We start from the raw sequence: 22,895 nt of genomic DNA on the forward strand, positions 1-22,895 counted from the left end.
GATGGAGAGGGGGACGAGGGGGAGAGGAAGGAAGGGGCTCAGTCTGGGAAGGCCTCAATCAATCAATCGCATTTATTGAGCGCTTACTGTGTGCAGAGTACTGTACTAAGTGCTTGGGAAGTACAAGTTGGCAACAAGTTGGTCTGTGCCTGTTACCTCATCTGTAAAATGGGGATTAAGACTGTGAGCTCCCCAGCACGTAGAACAGTGCTATGCACATAGTAAACCCTTAACAAATACCCAAACTCTGCACACCGTAAGCGCTCAGTACATACGATTGAATTGTACATATCTATTCTATTTATTTTATTTTGTTAATATGTTTGGTTTTGTTCTCTGTCTCCCCCTTCTAGACTGTGAGCCCACTGTTGGGTAGGGACTGTCTCTATATGTTGCCAACTTGGACTTCCCAAGCGCTTAGTACAGTGCTCTGCACACAGTAAGCGCTCAATAAATATGATTGATTGATTGATTGACTTGACACCTGTCCACATATTTTGTTTTTGTTGTCTGTCCCCCCCTTCTAGACTGTGAGCCCGTTGTTGGGTAGGGACTGTCTCTATATGTCGCCGACTTGTACTTCCCAAGCGCTTAGTCCAGTGCTCTGCACACAGTAAGCACTCAATAAATACCATTGATTGATTGATTGATTGCCTTGACACCTGTCCACATATTTTGTTTTTGTTGTCTGTCTCCCCCTTCTAGACTGCGAGCCCGTTGTTGGGTAGGGACCGTCTCTATATGTCGCCGACTTGTACTTCCCAAGCGCTTAGTCCAGTGCTCTGCACACAGTAAGCGCTCAATAAATACCTTTGAATGAATGACTGAATGAATCTAGCTTTATTTCTATTTATTCTGATGACTTGACCCCTGTCCCTGTTCTGTTTTTGTTGTCTGTCTCCCCCTTCTAGACTGCGAGCCCGTTGTTGGGTAGGGACCGCCTCTAGATGTTGCCCCATTGTACTTCCCAAGCGCTTAGTCCGGTGCTCTGCACACAGTAAGCGCTCAATAAATACCATTGAATGAATGAATGAATGAATCTAGCTTTATTTCTATTTATTCTGATGACTTGACACCTGTCCATGTTCTGTTTTTGTTCTCTGTCTCCCCCTTCTAGACTGTGAGCCCACTGTTGGGTAGGGACTGTCTCTATATGTTGTCAACTTGTACTTCCCAAGCGCTTAGTCCAGTGCTCTGCACACAGTAAGCGCTCAATAAATACGATTGATTGATTGATTGACTTGACACCTGTCCACATATTTTGTTTTTGTTGTCTGTCTCCCCCTTCTAGACTGTGAGCCCGTTGTTGGGTAGGGACCGTCTCTACATGTTGTCAACTTGTACTTCCCAAGCGCTTAGTCCAGTGCTCTGCACACAGTAAGCGCTCAATAAATACGATTGATTGATTGATTGATTGACTTGACACCTGTCCACATATTTTGTATTTGTTGTCTGTCTCCCCCTTCTAGACTGTGAGCCCGTTGTTGGGTAGGGGCCTTCTCTATATGTTGCCCCATTGTACTTCCCAAGCGCTTAGTCCAGTGCTTTGCACATAGTAAGCGCTCAATAAATACCATTGAATGAATGAATGAATGAATGAATGAATGAATGAATGAATGACCCTCCCTCTCCCCCCCTCCCCGTTTAGTTGTGGCCATCCTCCCCCCCCTTGTTGTAATGGACTCTTCCAACCGCCCTCGGCGCTCAACCGCCTCCTCACCTTGTCCCCGCCCCCCCCTCCAGCGCTTCCCCCGATTGGCCAATCGCGTTTGATTGGCAGCTCTGGCAGCCAATCAAAGTCTAGCCCCTCGTCCTCCCGCGGCTAGGGGGCGGGCCGCAGCGTGACGTTCTTTACGTGCTGACGCTGCGGACGTCGCTGTCGGGAGTCCTGGCCGCCGCCGTCGTCGTCGCCTCAGGCCAGTGAGGCCCGGCAGGCGGGCCGGAGAGGAGGGCGGACGGACCGCCCGCCCATCCGTCCGTCTGTCCGCCCGTCGTGGGGCTGCTATGGTGCTGAGTTCGCCGGTGCAGACACCGGAGAAGAGGCGGCCATGAAGGTGAGGGGCCGGGGAGCACAGAGGATCCCGCTTCCCCTCCCCCGCCGGCACCTCGGAGAGCTCCGCTGTGGGGGAGGGGCCGGACGGGGGGGGGGGGGGGGCGCGCGCGCCCTTCTCCTCAGGGATTCATTCATTCATTCAATCGTATTGATCGAGCGCTAACTTTCATTCAGTCAGTCAGTCGTATTTGTTGACTGCTAACTTTCATTCATTGAATCGTATTTATTGAGCGCTTGCTTTCATTCATTCAGTCGTATTGAGCGCTTTCATTCATTCATTCAGTCGTGTTTATTGAGCGCTTGCTTTCATTCATTCAGTCGTGTTTATTGAGCGCTTGCTTTCATTCATTCAGTCGTATTTATTGAGCGCTTGCTTTCATTCATTCATTCATTCAGTCGTATTTATTGAGCGCTTGCTTTCATTCATTCAGTCAATCGTATTTATTGAGCGCTAACTTTCATTCATTCAATCGTATTTATTGAGGGTTAACTTTCATTCATTCAGTCGTATTTATTGAGCGCTAACTTTCATTCATTCAGTCGTATTTATTGAGCGCTAACTTTCAGTCAGTCGTATTGAGTGCTAACTTTCATTCATTCAGTCGTATTGAGCGCTAACTTTCATTCATTCAGTCGTATTTATTGAGCGCTTGCTTTCATTCATTCAGTCGTATTTATTGAGTGCTTTCATTCATTCAGTCGTATTTATTGAGCACTTGCTTTCATTCATTCATTCAGTCGTATTTATTGAGCGCTTGCTTTCATTCATTCAGTCGTATTTATTGAGCGCTTGCTTTCATTCATTCAGTCATATTTATTGAGCGCTTTCATTCATTCATTCAGTCGTATTTATTGAGCGCTTGCTTTCATTCATTCATTCAGTCGTATTTATTGAGCACTAACTTTCATTCATTCAATCGTATTTATTGAGCACTAACTTTCATTCATTCAGTCATATCTATTGAGCGCTTGCTTTCATTCATTCAGTCGTATTTATTGAGCACTAACTCATTCATTGAATCGTATTTATTGAGCGCTAACTTTCATTCATTCAATCGTATTTATTGAGCGCTAGCTTTCATTCATTCAATCGTATTTATTGAGCGCTTGCTTTCATTCATTTAATCGTATTTATTGAGCACTTGCTTTCATTCATTCAGTCGTATTGAGCGCTAACTTTCATTCATTCAGTCGTATTGAGCGCTAACTTTCATTCAGTCGTATTTATTGAGCGCTAGCTTTCATTCAGTCAGTCGCATTTATTGAGCGCTAGCTTTCATTCATTCAGTCAGTCGTATTTATTGAGCGCTAGCTTTCATTCATTCAGTCAGTCGTATTGAGCGCTAGCTTTCATTCAGTCGTATTGAGCGCTAGCTTTCATTCATTCAGTCAGTCATAGTTATTTAGCGCTAGCTTTCATTCATTCAGTCAGTCGTAGTTATTGAGCGCTAACTTTCATTCATTCATTCAGTCATATTTATTGAGCGCTAACTTTCATTCATTCAGTTAGTCGTATATTGAGCACTAACTTTCATTCAGTCAGTCGTATTTATTAAGCGCTAACTGTCATTCAGTCAGTCGTATTTATTAAGCGCTAACTTTCATTCAGTCGTATTTATTGAGCGCTAACTTTCATTCAGTCAGTCGTATTTATTGAGCGCCAACTTTCATTCAGTCAGTCAGTCGTATTTATTAAGCACTAACTTTCATTCAGTCAGTCGTATTTATTGAGTGCTAACTTTCATTCAGTCATATTTGAGCGCTAGCTTTCATTCATTCATTCAGTCGTATTTATTGAGTGCTAGCTTTCATTCATTCATTCAATCGTATTTATTGAGCACTAGCTTTCATTCATTCAATCATTTATTGAACGCTTGCTTTCATTCATTCATTCAATCGTACTGAGCACTTACTGATGATGATGGTGGCATTTGTTAAGTGTTTACTATGTGCAAAACACTGTTCTAAGCACTGAGGAGGTTAGAGAAGCAGCGTGGGTCAGTGCAAAGAGCATGGGCTCTGGAGTCAGAGGTCATTCATTCATTCAATTGTATTTATTGAGCGCTTACTGTGTGCAGAGCACTGTACTAAGCGCTTGGGAAGTATAAGTTGGCGACATATAGAGACGGTCCCTACCCAACCACGAGGTCATGGGTTCTAATCCTGGTTCCGCCAATTGTCAGCGGTGTGACTTTGGGCAAGTCACTTAACTTCTCTGGGTCTCAGTGACCTCATCTGTAAAATGGGGATTAAGACTATGAGCCCCCCTGTGAGCCCACTCTTTTAGACTGTGAGCCCACTGTTGAGTAGGGACTGTCTCTATATGTTGCCAACTTGTACTTCCCAAGTGCTTAGTACAGTGCTCTGCACACAGTAAGCGCTCAATAGATATGATTGATTGATTTCCACTGTGCCGTGCTGCTTCTCTGTACGAGGAGCCTTGGTGCCTCCCTCATTCATTCATACCGTCTTATTTATTGAGCCCATTGTTGGGTAGGGGCCGTCTCTATATGTTGCCCCATTGTACTTCTCAAGCGCTTAGTCCAGTGCTCTGCACACAGTAAGTGCTCATTCATTCATTCCATCGTATTTATTGAGCGCTTACTGTGTGCAGAGCACTGGACTAAGCACTTGGGAAATAGAAGTCGACCAGCCCAGGGCGTCGAGAGGGGAAGGCCCCCGGCTCTTGCTTTCCAAACCTCCTCCTCGTGACTCCCCCAGGACGTTTCTGGATGAGGAGCCTTGGTGCCTCCCTCATTCATTCATTTCATTGTATTTATTAAGCCCTACTCAGAGCTCACCTCCTCCAGGAGGCCTTCCCAGACTGAGCCCCCTTTTTCCTCTCTTCCTCCCCATCCCCACAGCACTTGTATATGTTTGTTCAGATTTATTACTCTATGTATTTTACTTGTACATATTTACTATTCTATTTATTTTAATAATAATAATGTTGGTATTTGTTAAGCGCTTACTATGTGCCAAGCACTGTTCTAAGCGCTGGGGGGATGCGGGGGAATACAAGGTAATCAGGTTGTCGCACGTGGGGCTCACAGTCTTAGTCCCCATTTTCCAGATGAGGGAACTGAGTCACAGAGAAGTGAAGTGACTTCCCCAAGGTCCCACAGCTGACAAGTGGTGGAGTCGGGATTAGAACCTGTGACCTATATGTTGCCAACTCGTACTTCCCAACCGCTTAGTACAGTGCTCTGCACACAGTAAGCGCTCAATAAATACGATTGATGACCTCTGACTCCCAAGCCCGGGCTCTTGCCACTGAGCCACGCTGCTTCTCATTATTTTGTTAATGGTGTGCATATAGCTATAATTCTAATTGTTCTGACGATTTTGACACCTGTGCACATGTTTGGTTTCGTTGTCCGTCTCCCCCTTCTAGACTGTGAGCCCGTTGTTGGGTAGGAACCGTCTCTATGTGTTGCCGACTTGTACTTCCCAAGCGCTTAGTACAGTGCTCTGCACACAGTAAGCGCTCGATTGAATGAATCGAGCCCTTACTGTGTGCAGAGCACTGGATTAAGCGCTTAACGCCTCCTGTCCCCTTCCGTCCCCATAACCCGCCCCTGTCTGGCTCCCCGGGAGTGACCCCGGCCCTAAGGCTCGCACTCACCCCGCAGTGTCTCCTCTCCCTCTTCCCTCTTCCCAGCCTCCTCTGAAGAGGCGGAGAATTGGGTACCGAGAAGGTGGGGGGGTCTCTGCTGATTCAAAGATCCCTTTGAGGACCCTTGTCGCCTCTGTTCATTCATTCATTCCAACGTATTTATGGAGCGCTAGAGAGAAGCTAAGTGACTTGCCCAAGGTCACACAGCAGACAAGTAGTGAAGTCAGAATTAGAACCCAAGACCTTCTGACTCCTAGGCTCTTTCTCTGTCCTCTACGCCGTGCTGCTTGGTCATGATGGGCAGGAGCTGGGTTACCGTCTCCTCGGTCATGGAGGGTAGGAGCTGGGTTATCGTTTCCTTGGTCATGGAGGGTAGGAGGAAATTGGGTTAACGTCTCCTTGGTCGTGATGGATGGGAGCTGGGTTTCTGTCTCCTTGACTAGGATGGACAGGAGCTGGGCTTCTGTCTCCTTGGTCATTGCGGGCGGGAGCTGGGTTACTGTGTCCTTCCCTAAGATTATGAGGAAGGAAGCTTCAGGTCTCAAGTCAGTCAATTAATGGTATTTATTGAGCACTTATTTGTGTGCAGAGCACCGTACTAAACGCTTGGGAGGGTACAATACAACAGAGTTAGGCACGTTTCCTGCCCACAACAGAGGTGGGAAGCCTGTGGCTTCACTTGGGGAATTGGAGTATTTGCCTTGAAAGGTTATTAGTTGGCATGTCTCCAACACCGTGTGTGCAGCTGAGGTATCTGAGGTAGGCATGAGAGTCTAGTGAAAATTGGAAATTCTGACCTTCGCCTGGGAGATGATTTATTCTGTCTTCCTCCACCTTCCCGAAAGATGAGGCTGTTTCAAAGGTTCACTTTACACTTAATATTTTACAGTCAAGTGGTTGGTTTTTTTTCTGGTATTTAAGCACTTACTGTGTGCCAGGCACTGCACTAAGCACTGGGGAAGATACAAGCTAATCACATTGGACCCAGTGTATGTCCCACCTGGGGTTCACAGTCTTAATCTCCATTTTACAGATGAGGTAACTGAAGCACAGAGAAGTAAAGTGACTTGCCCAAGGTCACACAGACAAGTGGCAGAACTGGGACTAGAACCCAGGTCCTTCCAACTCTCAGGTCCATGCTCTATCCACCAGGCCATTTTGTTTCTCGATTGATTGATTTACCTGACTTAAACCAAATGGAGTGGACTCATAAAGTGATACAGCATTTTCCAGATCAATCAATCAATCGTATTTATTGAGCGCTTACTGTGTGCAGAGCACTGTACTAAGTGCTTGGGAAGTACAAGTTGGCAACATATACAGTTGGCAACATATACAGATGAGGTAACTGAAGCACAGAGAAGTAAAGTGACTTGCCCAAGGTCACACAGACAAGTGGCAGAACTGGGACTAGAACCCAGGTCCTTCCAACTCTCAGGTCCATGCTCTATCCACCAGGCCATTTTGCTTCTCGATTGATTGATTTACCTGACTTAAACCAAATGGAGTGGACTCATAAAGTGATACAGCATTTTCCAGATCAGTCAATCAATCAGTCGTATTTATTGAGCGCTTACTGTGTGCAGAGCACTGTACTAAGCGCTTGGGAAGTACAAGTTGGCAACATATAGAGATGGTCCCTACCCAACAGTGGGCTCACAGTCTAGAAGGGGGAGACAGAGAACAAAACAAAACATATTAACAAAATAAAATAAATAGAATAGATATGTACAAGCAAAATAGAATAATAAATACGTACAAAAATATACATATATACAGGTGCTGTGGGGAAGGGAAGGAGGTAAGGCGGGGGGGATATCAAGCAATTATTATTCTTGGTGAAGAGGTGCTGGTTTGTGGTTGGTGAAAGAATAAGCAAGTGAATGGCTAACTTAAAAGACATGCAGCTTTACTTTGAACTGGATGAGAGGGAATATGTTTTTAAGTGGTAGGTTACAGAACCAATCCCTAACTGCCGACAAGCTGTAGTACTATTAACTAAACAAACTATTCTTAAAACAAGATTTTTTTTTTCTTCTCCTTATGTGGCTACGGAGAGATTCAGCAGCTGTGAAGGAGGGTCTGCTGTCTGCAACTGTGCAAGAATCTCTGGGTGGTCTTGGGAGAACTGAGGGGGGAAGAGATGGTGGCTAGAGCAGGAAGCAGAGGTGGAAGAATAAGACTAATTTTTGAGCCCACTGTTGGGTAGGGACTGTCTCTATATGTTGCCAACTTGTACTTCCCAAGCGCTTAGTACAGTGCTCTGCACACAGTAAGCGCTCAATAAATACGATTGATAGTATGTTTACTAAGCATGATTGGTTATGGCTAAAATAAACTTTTAATGTAGTAAACATTCCTAGCTTACATTGATTAGGATTGCTCAGTACATCTTCAAACCAGTACATACATGTAAAACAGGACAGGGAAGCAGAGGAATATTTTGGAACTCTGCTGGGCCATCAGAGTGGTTTTTTTCTCTTTTGAAAAAAGGTGTATATTGGCATTGTTTAGAATAACATTTTGATTTGGGCCTTCGCTGAGAACTGACATCTGGGTGTGCAGTCAGTAATAAAGCTACAGGTCTGTAGTTTCCGCATAATAACCTGTCAGTCGCAACTTCCTGTTATAGTGTAGATCTTTTTTTTTTTTAAATCCACCAAGCACCAACAGTGAGCTCTGGTCTTTGCAGAAGTCAGTTCAGTTCCCATATTTAAAATCTGCGTGATCTACTAATTGTGAAACTAGGAAGTGAACCGATAGGAATGATCCTGGTGATCATTCTTGTAAAAAGTTTGTTTCCTAATTGACGTTTAAATTGGTTTAAATTATTAGCTGAGAGATGGAAGTTCCATTGCAGCTGGAAATATTCAGAGGTGTGGATGGACTCTCCTTCCTGTCAGGATGAGCCTCAGTCCTGAGACTTCAGTACCAAGAACATGCACAGAAGGAGTGTGTTGCTAGTTGCTCTGCACACAGTAAGCGCTCAATAAATACCATTGCTGCTGCTGATGAGGGCAAGCACATCCATTCAGAAATCTGGGTAGAGAAACCACTCAATAGAACCAATAAAGACTCTCCCAAATATGGGATTAGGGTTTTCCAGAGAGCCTGTGAAAATAGTTCTCTGGAAAAAACTGACAAGTTTAAAAAACAAAGCAAAAAAAAAAAAAAAACCCCTTTCCTACAAACACCTGATCTGAAACTAATGTTAAATAAAAATCATCTAATAACTTTCATATTTTTTTTTGGCTCTAAGATCTCTAAGGTGCTGTACTTAGCAAAGAGCGAGTTTAGATCTTTATTCTTCCTGTCTTCCAATGAAACCATTCCACCAAATCTATCCATTTTATCAAATCTATCTGGCAATTATGAGAGTGTTTCTATGTTTATGAAGCTAGACTCTTCCAACTTTCTACGTTGTAACTGTACACATTGTCTTTCTGTGGAGGGCTGCCTTTTAAAATCCAGTGGGTTGTGTATGTGCAAGACGGTTGATTCTTGGAGCCAAGGGCATCCCCAGCAGGCCTGGTAGCTAAAGCACAGTCAGGCCAGTACTTTGTTCAGTGGGATTAAATGGCTTTTGAAATTCTGGGTTTTTATAAATTTTTATGGTATTTTTAAGCACTGATTCTGTGCCAGGCATTTTACTAAATGCTGGGGTAGATACAAGGTTGTCAGGTTGGACAGAGTCCTTGTCCTGCATGGGGCTCATCGTCTTAATCCTGATTTTTACAGATGAGGTAACTAAGGCCCAGAAAAGTGAAGTGACTTGCCGAAGGTCACACAGTAGACAAGTGGCAGAGTCGGAATTAGAACCCAGGTCCTTCTGACTATGAGTCCCGTGCCCTGTCCATTAGACCATGCTTCTGGTTCAAGCAGCATGGTTGGTTGGTTCCTTTTTTTCCCTTTTGCTTACATTACATTTATTGTAATTACGTATAATTAATAATTACATTATACATTACATTTGCGCACATGAGAAGCAGCATGGCTTAGTGGAAAGAGCCTGGACTTGGGAGTCAGAGGTAATGGGTTCTAATTCTGGCTTCGCCACTGGTCTGCTGGGTGACTCTGGGCAAGTCACTTAACGTCTCTGTGCCTCAGGTCCCTCATCTGGAAAATGGGGATTAAGACTTTGAGCCCCATGTGGGATAACCTGATTACCTTGTATCTACCCCAGCACTTAGAACAGTGCTTGGCACATAGTAAACGCTTAGCAAATACCATTATTATTATTCTCATTATTATTACTAAATTAATTTCAAACTAATTTTTTTCAGGGGTGTTCTGAAATATCTTTACTGGATTACTGAACTACTTTTAATGACTGAGAGCTAAGTTTTTCTAAAACTTAAATGACCTCTAATTGTAATCTTACCATGTTGAGCAACATTTTTGACCAAACTGGAATTTCAAATTTCATTTGTAAACTTAAATATTCCGCCTGCTTTTCCATATTAACGATCAGTCCCTTGATTATAATATAGCGAAGGGAGGATTTTTGCTTTCGTTTTCTAATGACTGGCTCACTAAGGAGAAAACCAACTACCCAATATTTTCTAAACTTTTATAGCCCAAATGTCCATCTATAATTCAAGGGATAACATACATGATCTTCAGCCCAAGTTACAATGTACATCTGAGTTGAGCTGGCTGAGTATTCTGCTTATATTTTCAGGTCATTTTTATTATTAAAAACTGCTTTTTGTAGTTATTTACATCCAAATGGCTTGGTTTTGGAAGGTTGGGTTGGTTATCAAGAAAGTTGTGACCAAATTTGGAATCCTTGGGGGTTGCCTTGTAAAGAAATCCCTTGTTCTAGTGGTAAGGGAGCACCCCCAGATTTCTTAAGAAGGTCGAGATGTTGGTTGTCTGTCTCAAATTTTTCTGCGTCCACTCACCTATGTAGTAAAGACATATTTACCTTGAAATCTGATGGTGCTGTTTGAAAACACATTTCTTTTCATCAGTGGCATGATTCATTATTTCTTGTTGTTTGACCATAGAAACGTTGACTTTGAGGTGAATTTTACTCTTACATTTTACTTGAGTTTCTCAAGGAAGATATCCTGTGGAAATGGTCACAAGAGGATTTGTCTAGAGGAGGTCCTTGGAATTCTTTATCTGTTGGCTTAAATATCAAAATTAGTAATCTTTTTGATAGCTGATAAGAATATGGAATTCTTCTGACCGGGAAAGCAAATGTTAGTAATAATGTTTTACATGATCATTTAGTAAATATGAATAATGTGCAAAGCACTGTATTCCAGGCTGAGGTAATTATGCAGAATAGTCAGTTGAGAAACATCCCTGACCTGCAGTGGGGGGCACAGTCTAAGTGGAAGAGGACACAAAGTCGTGCCAATAAAAATCTAATCCAACCATTGGTTAAAAAAAATCCACTGGTATATGTAACATGCGCAAGTATATAAAAAAAGCCTCCATCAAATGCTGAAAAGCCACATTGGCAGGAGAGGCAGTGGCCATGGAGAGGGTCGATCTGGGAGGATTTGGAGGATGGGAAGAGGGCAGGTGGAGAGGCAGTGGGGCTGCTGTAAAAGCCCAGCCATGGGGAGCCCCATTTTGCCCAGCTCTGCAGATTTGGGTCTCTCTCTCGTCTCCTTGCCTTTCCTCCCTGAGACCTTCTTGGGCCAATTCTCATTTCTGCCCCTTGTCATGGGGAGCGGTGGACAATTATGGTGTGGACAGACACTCTTGCCACATAAGCAGAAGTGTCTGATCAGGGAAGTTGGTTGTTGAATATAGTAGACTTATGGCAAAGTGAAACGTCTTTGAAAATAAATTTTGCTGGGTTCTAATGCAAATTGGATATGAATAAAATATCCCCTGCAGTGTTCAAGCCCAACACAAACTTCTGCTGTCTCTTCCTGTACTGCCACTTAACAGTCTTCACAAAAACCACAGCAAATGTTGTTTCCTCCATTTCATTTTATTTTGCCTGGCTGTTCAGTGTTGTTTAAAAGGTTAGAAATAAAGCTGTCCCATTCATTGAAGTCCTGTTCCGTTGTGGTTTTAGGGCAGGATTCAAAGTTGTGGTGTGATTCTTCAGTTTCTTTAAAATATTTTGAAATATATTTTTTTCCACAGGATTTTAAGACCTCATTAGGTCATTTGACAAAGACAACTGAACTTTGAAGCCATTTGACTCTGGCTGCCTGCCAAAAAGAAGGTTATGTTCCTCCCCTTTCTGAGGAACGTTACGCATTTCCTTCTGCTTTCGTTTAGGGAAATGCTGATGCAGGTTTGGCCTATCTTTGAGGCTGGGTGGCTGGCTGAGAGAATTACCTTTACTAAAAGAGTGTGCAAAATAGACGGGCCAACAGAGCAATGGGAACGGGAGGGGAACCATTCCAGTATAATAATAATAATAATAATTGTGGAATTAGTTAAGCACTTACTATGAACCAACCAGTGTACTAAACACTTGGGACAAATATAACATGATAGGGTAGGACACAGTTCCTATCTCACATGGGAGTCCCAGTGTCGGGGCCCATATAGCTCACCCAAGGTGTAGTGTTCAGCAGTGAACTAAGGAGTTAATAATAATGCATTCAGGTTGCCATAGTAAATCATTTCCCCTTTCATTTCTGTCTGTGTAATTTTTAAAAATATCTTTTACCTTGGGGTCTGATGAACGTGTAATACCACAGCTACCAGGATGTTCCTCTTTATAGCCCAAAGTCATTATTTGGAAAAAACAGAGATGAATACTGGAGTAGTGCTTAGCTCAAAAAGTATTATTCTTTGAGGCTTAAGTGAGTGGTTAAAGCTCTCGATTATGTTAATCTGAAACGAAAGTGATATTGAAATCAGTTTTCATCTAAAAATAGGCATGCACCTTGCAAATTGTCAAATTCTGAACGTTTGAAATCTACACTTTTTAATTTTTGTTTTTAAAATTGAGGGGCATTTCTAGTTCCTAATCAGTCAGTGATATTTATTGAGCACTTACTGTGTGCAGAACACTGTACCACATGCTTGGCTGAGTCCTATACAGTCAAGTTGGTAGACATGTTCCTTGCTTACAATTACATTCTTGGGCGGAGACAAACATTAAATTATGGATACATACATAAATGCCCTGGTGCTGAATGTGGAGTGAATATCAAGTACATAGGCAATGCACTTGGGATCCCAATAGATATTTAGTGCCCTACAGTCTTAAACTCCCAGGAGGGTGAGGGTAAATTCCTGGAATTTGGGGCTGCAGAAGAGCCAAAATTTGAGTCCCGTTTCTTCTGGTCTTGGGAGAGGAACCCACTCAAGGGTTGGAAACATAATCCAAGGCCAACCCATAGATACGTCCACTCCCTAACTTTTGAGGATCGAAAAACGGGATGCATCCTACTTGGAACATGTTGTCCTAGATTTTAAAAAGTCACATTCTGCTGAGGAGCTGTCTTATCTGTAAAAAAAAAAAAAAAGTTAATATTCATGAACTGTGGTCATAGCTATGCTATTTTGAGTGCCTAATAGTGCAGTGCACTGTACTCCGTGCTTGAGAAAGTACAACAGGATGAAGTCACATTCCTTGTTCACAAGGCGCTTACATTCTAATAGGGGTGACAGACATAAAAATTAAATAATTGAATGTACACTTAAATTCAACAAATAATCAAATGTTCGGTTTAATAAATATAGATACACAAGTGTTGAGGAGGGGTATGAATGCATAAGTGCCAGAGGTAACCGAAAGATTGATAGAGTTGAAAGAGGAAATGAATTCAGGAACCTCAGCTGAACTCAGCTCTTACGGATAAGGGACTGTAACGCCCAAGGGTCATATAAGGTTGTTCAGAAGTCCAGCATTTGTAATACTTTCATATGTTCCTTTTGAGAGTAAAATATGTTTTTCAGTCTTTCAGGGTATTATATTAGCATGTAAACAACTCTTGAGTCTGCTACTTGAAAGAAATGACATCATCTATCTTTAGTTTCCTGGTGCCTTGATTTCAGGTTCTGCTCATTTTACCCTTCTCCTTCCAGTACTTGGCATCCTGTATCTTCCGGTGAATGAGGTAAACCATTTAAACCAGTCTGGGTTTATGAGCAGTTTTCACTGAGCGGAAATAATCCATCAATCAGAGGTGTTGTTTGAGGGTCTGCTAAAAGCAGGGGCACCGGACTGACTGGGGAGAGTACAACAGAAGTAAAAACGCATGGAGCTTACAATTTAATGAGGGGTGGTGGTGGCACTGTGACAAATGCTACATTTGATGATTCTCTGAATGCGCAGCCTCAGTGAAATGGATGCATCCGGTGGTTGTGCATTCTTAATGACTTTGAAATGACCGATTGTGTGTTGTTGTTTCTCAGGCGGGCGCCACATCTATGTGGGCTTCATGCTGTGGGTTGTTGAATGAAGTCATGGGAACCGGAGCTGTCCGTGGCCAGCAGTCTGCATTTGGGGGAGGAACCGGCCCATTCCGCTTTGCCCCAAATCCTGAGTTTTCTGCCTATCCCCCAGCGGCAACAGGAGGAGCTAATATTGTCTGCAAAGCCTGTGGACTTTCATTTTCAGTCTTTAGGAAAAAGGTAAGTTGGATGAGCCCTGCTGTCAAAATCAACCACACCCACCGATCAGAGCCTTTGATCACAGGCCAGACCTGTAATATCTGCATTTTAATTCACTAAGGCATGTGGCTGAATGCGAATTGCACAAGGATTTCTTAGACCAAGATATTGGCATAAAAACAGGACTGTCACTCTTTTCCAAATAACGCAGGCCTCATTCCTGAGGAACCCCGCGATAACGAACACTTGCAATATAGAATGTGGGTCTTAAACCATTGTCTGCATGCGCACAACTGTGTCTTCCATTCTCTCATCGTGTTCTAGCCACACAGACGTGTATTGTCAGAAGAACATTACCCAGTAGTGTTGAATGCCAAATGTAAATTCTGGAGAAAGCTTGGTATTTACCTATTGTATTTATAGATCCAGCGATCTAAAGGTCTTGTGCAGTTACCGCTCATTATTTACTTTTTACAGAATTTGTAAACTGAAGCGATCACAAATAATATCTATTTTTAAAATCTGTGTATTGATTTGAACTCTTAAACACCCGAGGAACGCTATGGCTTTGGCAGTCCTGACACAGACTGTAATGCTTATCATGTGGCCACTCCAACTAAGGTCCGTGACTCCGGCGAGCTAACCTGATTGTATGACACGATATCCTTTTCCTGACCACATCTGGAGATTAGCCTATGCCCTGATGCGAAAGGGTTGATAAAGTTGGCATTTTATCCTGCACTTGAGTAGCGTTGCCTTGGATTGATCTGCATTTTTAAAATTGGAGTCTCTTGGCTTGGCTTTATATGTCAAAAGAAAATGCAAGTCTAATGATGTGAAACATTTATTGTTTTAGCACAAACATTTATATTCTAACAGAATGAAAAGTAGTTTAACATATTTCCTTTTTTGAACTGCTTCATCAATCCTACGAAAAGCTGGTATTTCACACAAAATGAATTCCTTATTCAGAATTCCCAAACCCTTGAAACATTATGCCAAGGGGAAATGGTTGCATCTCCTCTAATAACATTAAGCCTTGGCCTTTCTGTTGTTTCAGTTGCGATTTGGCCCATGACAATGCTTAGGTTACTGTACTAGTTGGGGTCTTTGACTAGATCACTTGCCTTTCTCTTTTATTCCCTCCTTCAGTAGTGTTAATTTTTTACTTCCTTCAAATGAGACCAGCATACTTTACATATGAGAAGACCCGAGAAATGTGTTTCTAACCATGCCTTTCCCCTTGCTGTTGCGTGTCAGCTCTGCTTAGCTAATTACATGTTGGCACTGGGGGTGGGAATGTTTTAATGAACTAACACTAGCACATATAGTTTGTCGAAATGCTGTATTGAACTTCCACAAGTCTAATTGTTTCCATAGGGGCTCTGTTGTTTTTTGAGGGCTTCTTCCACTCTCAAACTACAGACTCGTAAAGAAGAGAGTCCTGAAATTAGGCTGTGATTTAGGTTTCCCGAGAATGCCATGGGCCAGAATAATTGAAGAAGCTGAAATTCTTGGAGGAGGGATGAGGGAAAGAACCAACCGTGGGATTTTCTTTAAAAGGGAAGGTTTAACAATCAACATTTAATTATTTCTCTCCCCTCCATTTCTTCAGCATGTATGCTGTGACTGCAAGAAGGATTTTTGTTCTGTCTGTTCCATTTTACAAGAAAATCTCCGGAGATGTTCTACTTGTCACTTATTGCAAGAGACCGCATTTCAACGCCCTCAGTTAATGAGATTGAAAGTCAAAGATCTACGTCAGTATCTCATTCTTAGGAACATACCGATAGATACTTGTCGAGAGAAAGAAGACTTGGTGGATCTTGTACTGTGCCATCATGGAATAGGCCCGGGGGAGGACATGGACACAACTAATCTGAATTCTTCGAGGTCACAGACTTCTAGCTTTTTTACCCATCCGTTTTTTTCAACGTACACAGCCCCCTCTCCGGCAATGTCTTCGTCACGAGGAGATTTTGCAAGCCCAGGGAGAAGAAGCTCAGGACCAGGAGGGCTTGCACAGGTACAACAGTGAACTTCGGAGAGCTGCTGTGCATAGGCCCTGGGTTGGAGGCACTCTGTGAAGTAGACACGTGGAAAGTTCAGATTTAAACAAAGCCTAAAGAAATGGATTGAGCTCCGTACTTCTCTGGTGTCCACAAACTGAAACAGTGGCAGTAATATTAGGCTTGGGTGAATTTGCTTTCCATCGGACCTCAGTTGCCTCACTTTTTCTCAACAGGGATTATACTTGCTTCCTACCAATCCCACAGGGAGATGATGGAGGATGACCTCTAAAGGAATTAAACATAGAGTGCGATTGTTTACAAAAATGAAATCTGTCCAGTAGGTACTCTCCAAGTGGTTAATAGTGTAGAGATAGTCAGAGAATTGACCCATCCCCATCTCTAGACTGTAAGGTCCTTATGGGCTGGGAACTTGTTTAGCAACTCTGTTCTTTTGTACCCTCCCAGGTACTTAATATAGTGCTTTACGCAGAGTAAGTGCTCGATACGATTGGTGGCAATTGCATACTCAGCCACAGATGACAAGCACCATTTGCTGCATTTTGGTGAAAACTAATGGGCTCAATTTACCCACGACACATACTGATCTTCAGTCCCTTTACTTGCTTTTTAAAGCCTCTTTTAAAAAATAACTTTTTGTGGGGTTTAATACTCATTTGCCAAAAACCGTTCTAAGCCCTAGTGTAGATACAAGGTTGTCAGGTTGGACACAGTCCCTGTCCCACATTGGACTCGGAGTCTAGGTGGGAGGGAGTAGGATTTAATCCCCATTTTACAGATGAGGAAACTGAAGCACAGAGAAGTTAGGTGATGTGCCCGAGGTCCCACAGCAGAAAAGTGGTAGGGCAGAGATTAGGATGCAGGTCCTCTGACTCCCAGGCTCTTTTCCACTAGGCCGTGCTGCTTTTCTATCGTCTTACAACATTATTATTTAGAATGCCTAAAGGATTGTTGACTTCTAATATTTTCATTAACGTGGCCCATCTGATGAAAGATGAGGAAAGTTTCAGAGAGACAGTGAAATTTTCCTAAAGGCCCTGATTCACAGCCCTGATGCGAAACCTCGGGGTTGTGCTTCTTCCACTTGCAGTGTTGCCTCTCAGCTCCTTAAGTAAACATACTAATGGTCCAAGTGTAGAGTATTTTCCCTCCTTTCAAGAGGAGAATGAATTTGTGTATTTCTCTTTGCTTGAACTAGCTACATTCCTCTAGGAATTGGGCTTGTAGAGTATATGAGATTAGGAACTCTTCAGTAGCTAAGGCTTTGTATTGGTTTGATTCATCTTAGGTGTCCTGCAGTCACAGTACTCTCTTTATTTGTGAAGATCCATAGTATAGTTCCACAGATAGCAGGTTGAGGAAATGGGCTGTTCCTCTTTTAAAAAAACAAACAAACAAAGCTTTATTTTTTATGGTATTTATCAAGAACTTACCATGTGCCATGCACTATATTACGTGCTGGGGTAGATAAAAGATAATCTGGTTGGACACATTCATTCAATTGTATTTATTGAGCGCTTTGTGCAGAGCACTATACTAAGAGCTTGGAAAGTACAATTCAGCAATAGAGACAATCCCTGCCCACAACGGGCTTACAGTCTAGAAACTTAATCATCATGTTACAGATGAGGTAGCTGAGGCACAGAGGAAGAGGAGTGACTTGCCCAAGGTTACATAGCAGACAGGCGGCAGAGCCAGGATTGGAAACTGGGTCCTTCTGAGTTCCTAGGCCCATGTTTTGTATGTTAGGCCATGCTGCTTCTCATGTTCCTAAGTGACACCTTGGAATGGTTTCCCAAAAGCACTTGGCATGCTGTACTTCCACAGGCTCTTAAATGTTAGGTTTTGACGCTGCTTCCGAAAATATTGAAAAGACAAACTGGGCTCCATGTGGGCCTGAAGTGAGCCCACTGCAACAGGAACAAGCAGCAGGGCAGAGGTTTTTAAGCTGAGCCAGCACAGATCTCCATCCTCCCTCCGTCAAAAGAAGGGCTTCACTGTATGACACAGGCAGTGGATTGGGAACAGGTTTTCAGTGTGTGCCGCTGTCGGCCAGCTTTTGATTTAGGAAAGCGTTTTCGGTCCTCATGTGATTTATTTTGTGTGCAGGAACAAAGTGAAACCTCCACAGCAAACACTGAAGATGATGATGAGGATGAGGAGGAAGAAGAAAATGCAGAGGAGCAGGTGAGGCCCAAGAGGAGCCTAAAGCTTAAGCACATGACCGGGGAAGTGAGGAGAACTGAAGCTTCCCCTGGGTTTGAACTTGTGGGTAGATGATTGGGGTCTACTCCTTCATATGTGATTTTAAAACCAGGAAGATGATCTCTGGGATTGATTAATTTTAGCAAATCTGGAAGATACACATAAGGGTGCTGTTTTTGAATAAACATTTTTAGAGAAGCAGCATGACTTAGTGGAAAGAGCATGGGCTTGGGAATCAGAGGACCTAAGTTCTAATCTCAAATCCATCACATCTGCTCTGTGACTTCACTTCTCTGTGCCTCAGTTACCTCATCTGTAAAATGGAGGTTAAGACTGTGAGCCCCATGTGGGACATGGACTGTGTCCAACCTGATTAGACTGCCCCTATGCCAGCCCTTAATACAGTGCCTGGCACATAGTAAGTGCTTAAAAACCATTAAAAAAAAAAAAAAAAGACAGGGTGAGGCCACTTCTTGCCTTATTGAAAACCTAGTTTTTGCCTTATTGAAAGCCTAGTTTTGCCCCCATGATGATAATAGATACCATCTGTGTTTGCAGACCCCTGGCCATTCTAGAAAGCGAGTGAGAGCTTCGTTATCTGATCTGTCGAGTCTCGAAGATATTGAAGGGATGAGTGTTCGGCAACTGAAGGAAATCCTGGCTCGGAATTTTGTCAACTATTCGGGCTGTTGCGAAAAGTGGGAGCTGGTGGAGAAAGTAAACAGACTTTTCAAAGACAATGAGGAAAATCAGAAGTCATGTAGGTTTCTGTTTCTATTTCTCTGGGTCCTCGCTAACCCAGCTTTTTCTTTTCCTTCTGAAAAATAGGGCTTTTCTGCCACAGTTAAATGAAACTCATTTTTAGGACAGATTACACATTGCCTTTTCGAGATTTTCCTACTCTTAAATTATACGTTCGTAGATCTTTGCTATCGGGCAAAGGTTTGTTATGTAGTATCGGTTTATGTGCTGGCATTGCCTAGTTTGTGGGTGAACGTACTCAGTCTGGTTTCCCAAGCCTTGTTGAAAATCTGTTAATGAACGCGCAATTGAAATAATCGGTCATGGGAAACATACCAATTTTCCCTTAATCCCATGGCAGTCCGGAGGCCTTAGTATAACTTCATTGGCGTCCAGATTGCTTTTAAATCTCTCAAAAGGAAAACAATCATCAACAGCAAGCCGATTATTTTTCCTAGTTGAGTTTTTGTGTAGGCCACTGAGAAAAAGTGAGCCCACGTGGGACAGGCATTGTGCCTGATCTGATTAATTTGTGTCTACCCTAGCAGTCAGCACTTAACAAATACAATTAAAAAAAAAACCCCACCAAACTGCAGATGAAGGCTATAGCAGCCCCTCACCTGGTGAGGATGAGTCCCCAGAGTATTTCATTTTGATATAGTCCAGTGGTTTCTCAAAAAGGATTTTTGCCTTGGTCACATCTGAGGCCTCGTTTTGGGGGTTGCATCATTTCAAAGCAAATTTCAGAAATCCAGAAGAAACCCATAAAAGTCATAGAATTTTCCAAACTTGCCGTTTCTGTCTCCCACAGCCTGTTTTTTTGTGGCTGGCCCCAAAGGCCACGCTTTAGAAAAATTGATGTAGAGCCAGGAAGAACTAGCTCACATGTCTTGAGGCTAAAGAAAGCTCAGAGCCCTCACCAGCTCGAGTCCACTTACTGTTTACTCAGTCCCCTTGGTTGGGCTGGACATGCAGCTGGTGTTCGGAAAGTTGACCGTCTTCTGTGGAAGCAGAGTCAGAAGGGGCAGAATACTACCAAACACCTAGTGGACCAAATAGCCCTTTCCTGAAAGACAGTTAATGCCTTTCTCCCCTCAGCATAGGGATACTTGCTCATAGGCAGAAAGGAATAGGTCCCTTGGTTTACTGGACTGCCTTTAGAGTCGTCTGTGTCCTTTAAGGTAGGACACACACATACATATACTGGAGGTTTCGGAGTCCAGCAAGGCTGTTTGGTTCAGGGTGGCCAACTCCTCATTTTCCCCTCTTCCCAAATGCATAGTCATTCCCATTAATCCCCAGTGTGAAAGCTTCATGCCTGTAGGTCTGAGCCAAGAATCCCATGACCAGGCCGACTCCATCCTTACGCGGAAGGCCAGTTTAATCCCTCTCTTCTACCGGACTGTAGACTTTTCCCACGTAGCATAGGACAGAGAGCCAAATCTTCTGCTTGTTTTTTTTTTTTTCAATCTGCCTGATAAACGACCCAGGTCTTTTTACGTGGAGTTTGGTGTCCTGCCGGTCCCACGGCAGTGGTTGCTGCCCTGGTGCAGTGCGGGAAATGAGACCGGGGAGCAACTTCCCGGTGTGTGGGACCTCAGGGTGGGGCAGTGTCCACTAGCCCCTCTTTCTGTGTGATTCTGCCCAGCCCTGCCCCGACTCTCTGGTTGTTTTTCAGATGGGGAGAAGATGCAGTTCAACGATGAGGAGGACGACAATCTCTGCCGAATCTGTATGGATGCCGTCATTGACTGCGTCCTTTTGGAATGCGGCCACATGGTCACTTGCACCAAGTGCGGCAAGCGCATGAGTGAGTGTCCCATCTGCCGACAGTACGTGGTACGCGCCGTGCATGTCTTTAAGTCATAAGGGACCCAACAACCCAAAGTCTTTCCCTACAATTGACTTCCAGTATTCCACTGAGAAGAAGGGATTCAAAACCATTTCTGCCCAAAGCTTGGATTATGTGCCTGGGCTAGGTCTTTCTTTTTCACCAGAAATTATGGACATTGAGACTTAAAACTGTTCTCACTTGGATGTGAAATTTTTTTTTTTTCTTTTGAGCCTTTGGATGCCGTGGCTGCCCATGATAGAGCAGTTTTAAGAGCTTTTAGATTACTTTTGCAAAATGACAAACGGTTAAACCGTTTACCGAAGTCAGTCTCAACCTGTTGCTAAGGAATAGCCTCTCTGTCTTTAACTTTGCTGCCCAGGCGATCCTCTTCAGCCGAGACGGAGTTAGTAGATGGAGCACATGGCGTACGCTCAAAGCAGTGGTCGCACAGAATCAATATTTCTTCTAGTCGTGGGTCTCAAATGCTACTACTAACTGATGGAATGTAAATTTCCATTATTGCTATTCTAGTGTTTAACTATGATTTGGAACAAGTGACTTCCTCTGTAGAAAACTGCCAGGGCCTTAGATTAAACATGTCCATTTCTGTGCGGATATAATATTTTATATCGATGGCTGTACCTAGAGTCTGTCAATACAGTTCTTTGTATGCGTGTTGGGAATTCTTTATCAGAATGTAACACATTATCATTTTTCACTGTTTTGTAAAGGTGTCTTTAAATGCTGTCCCAGTAGCTATTTCAAGTTTAGAATAAATTAGATTAAAAAAAACCCAACTCATTCATGTATGTCTATCTTGGGTCATCTCGATCACTTTGAAATGACAAGTAGGTAGATAATAGTTCAAACCCGTCTCTGTATTTCAGTTAAATACATTTACCTCCTCGGGCCAAATGGAACTGAGTGAAACCTTCCCAGTGTTTCTTCTGTGTGTAGGTTTCCCACCCAGGACTCGGAGCCTTCCCTTTCATTTAGCTGGAACTCAGGTCCATCCTCAAGCGCTTAGTACAGTGCTCTGCACACAGTAAGCGCTCAATAAATACGATTGACGATGATCCTTAACACACCACCCGCTGTTTGGCTTATCCGAAATGAACCAACTGGCTGGGTCCCATTTGGAGCTGGCATTCGGGATTTCTTCAGAGGGGAAAAGAGCTGGAATAAGATGTAATTTCTTTGGCCTTCCAGCCTGGCATTTTGTGTCTTTCTGCTTTTAGTCCTTCTGTATGTACACTTGGGTGGATTAGATGTTCAAATTCTCAGGGGCTTACTATTGAACCAACAGGCTTAATCTGGATCTTGGTGCAGTAATGATGCTGTATTTTAAAATCTGACAGTTGGCTTTTCTGCCGAGGAACGGGGGTTTTGCCAATTGGCATTCTTCTGGCAGGTGAAGGGAAGTTGGGCTTTTCGGGGTTTGATTTTGAAGGATAAAATCGCGTAGAGAGGCCTTGAGGCAGCTTTTCTAGTTTATTCTGAAAGAACTGATGTTTGGCTGGAGCCAGATGTCTGTCTGCCTGAGCTTGGCCGCCCCGGTGACTGGCCACAGTCTGAGTTCAGCTGGCTGGAGCAGTTCATTACTTTCTCTCTCAAGCCCTGGAAGCAAAGTTGTTGTTGCTGCTGCCATTGCTGCTTTAAAGAACACTTGGCTCACTTCAACCCTCTTGTGAAACAAGAGTTCTGGAAATGCAACCACTTCTCAAAATAGCAGTGTCTCTAGTCCTTTTGCTTTTCAAAAAACCTTTTAATAATAGGACATCAGAAAATCAACTCAGGCAGGTGGTCCTTAATACTGAAACCCAAAGTAAAACCTTTAAATGGGAACTCAGCAGCCGCTGCTGTTTTTTGAACTTG

The 22,895-nt window shown here is 43.2% G+C and overlaps 1 protein-coding gene across 1 annotated transcript; it reads left to right on the forward strand.

Moving 5' to 3' along the window:
* The first annotated feature begins 1,945 nt into the window (after positions 1-1,945).
* RNF34 (ring finger protein 34) lies at positions 1,946-21,802 on the forward strand. The gene is made up of 6 exons (XM_038763173.1): positions 1,946-2,054; positions 14,013-14,231; positions 15,826-16,236; positions 18,350-18,427; positions 19,004-19,205; positions 20,865-21,802. Exons 1-6 carry the CDS (start codon positions 2,049-2,051, stop codon positions 21,053-21,055), a joined length of 1,107 nt encoding a protein of 368 aa, XP_038619101.1. The 5' UTR covers positions 1,946-2,048; the 3' UTR covers positions 21,056-21,802.
* Positions 21,803-22,895: the final 1,093 nt, after the last annotated feature.

The sequence above is a fragment of the Tachyglossus aculeatus genome, chromosome 21, assembly GCF_015852505.1.
Source record: "Tachyglossus aculeatus isolate mTacAcu1 chromosome 21, mTacAcu1.pri, whole genome shotgun sequence".
NCBI classification, from domain to species: Eukaryota; Metazoa; Chordata; class Mammalia; order Monotremata; family Tachyglossidae; genus Tachyglossus; species Tachyglossus aculeatus.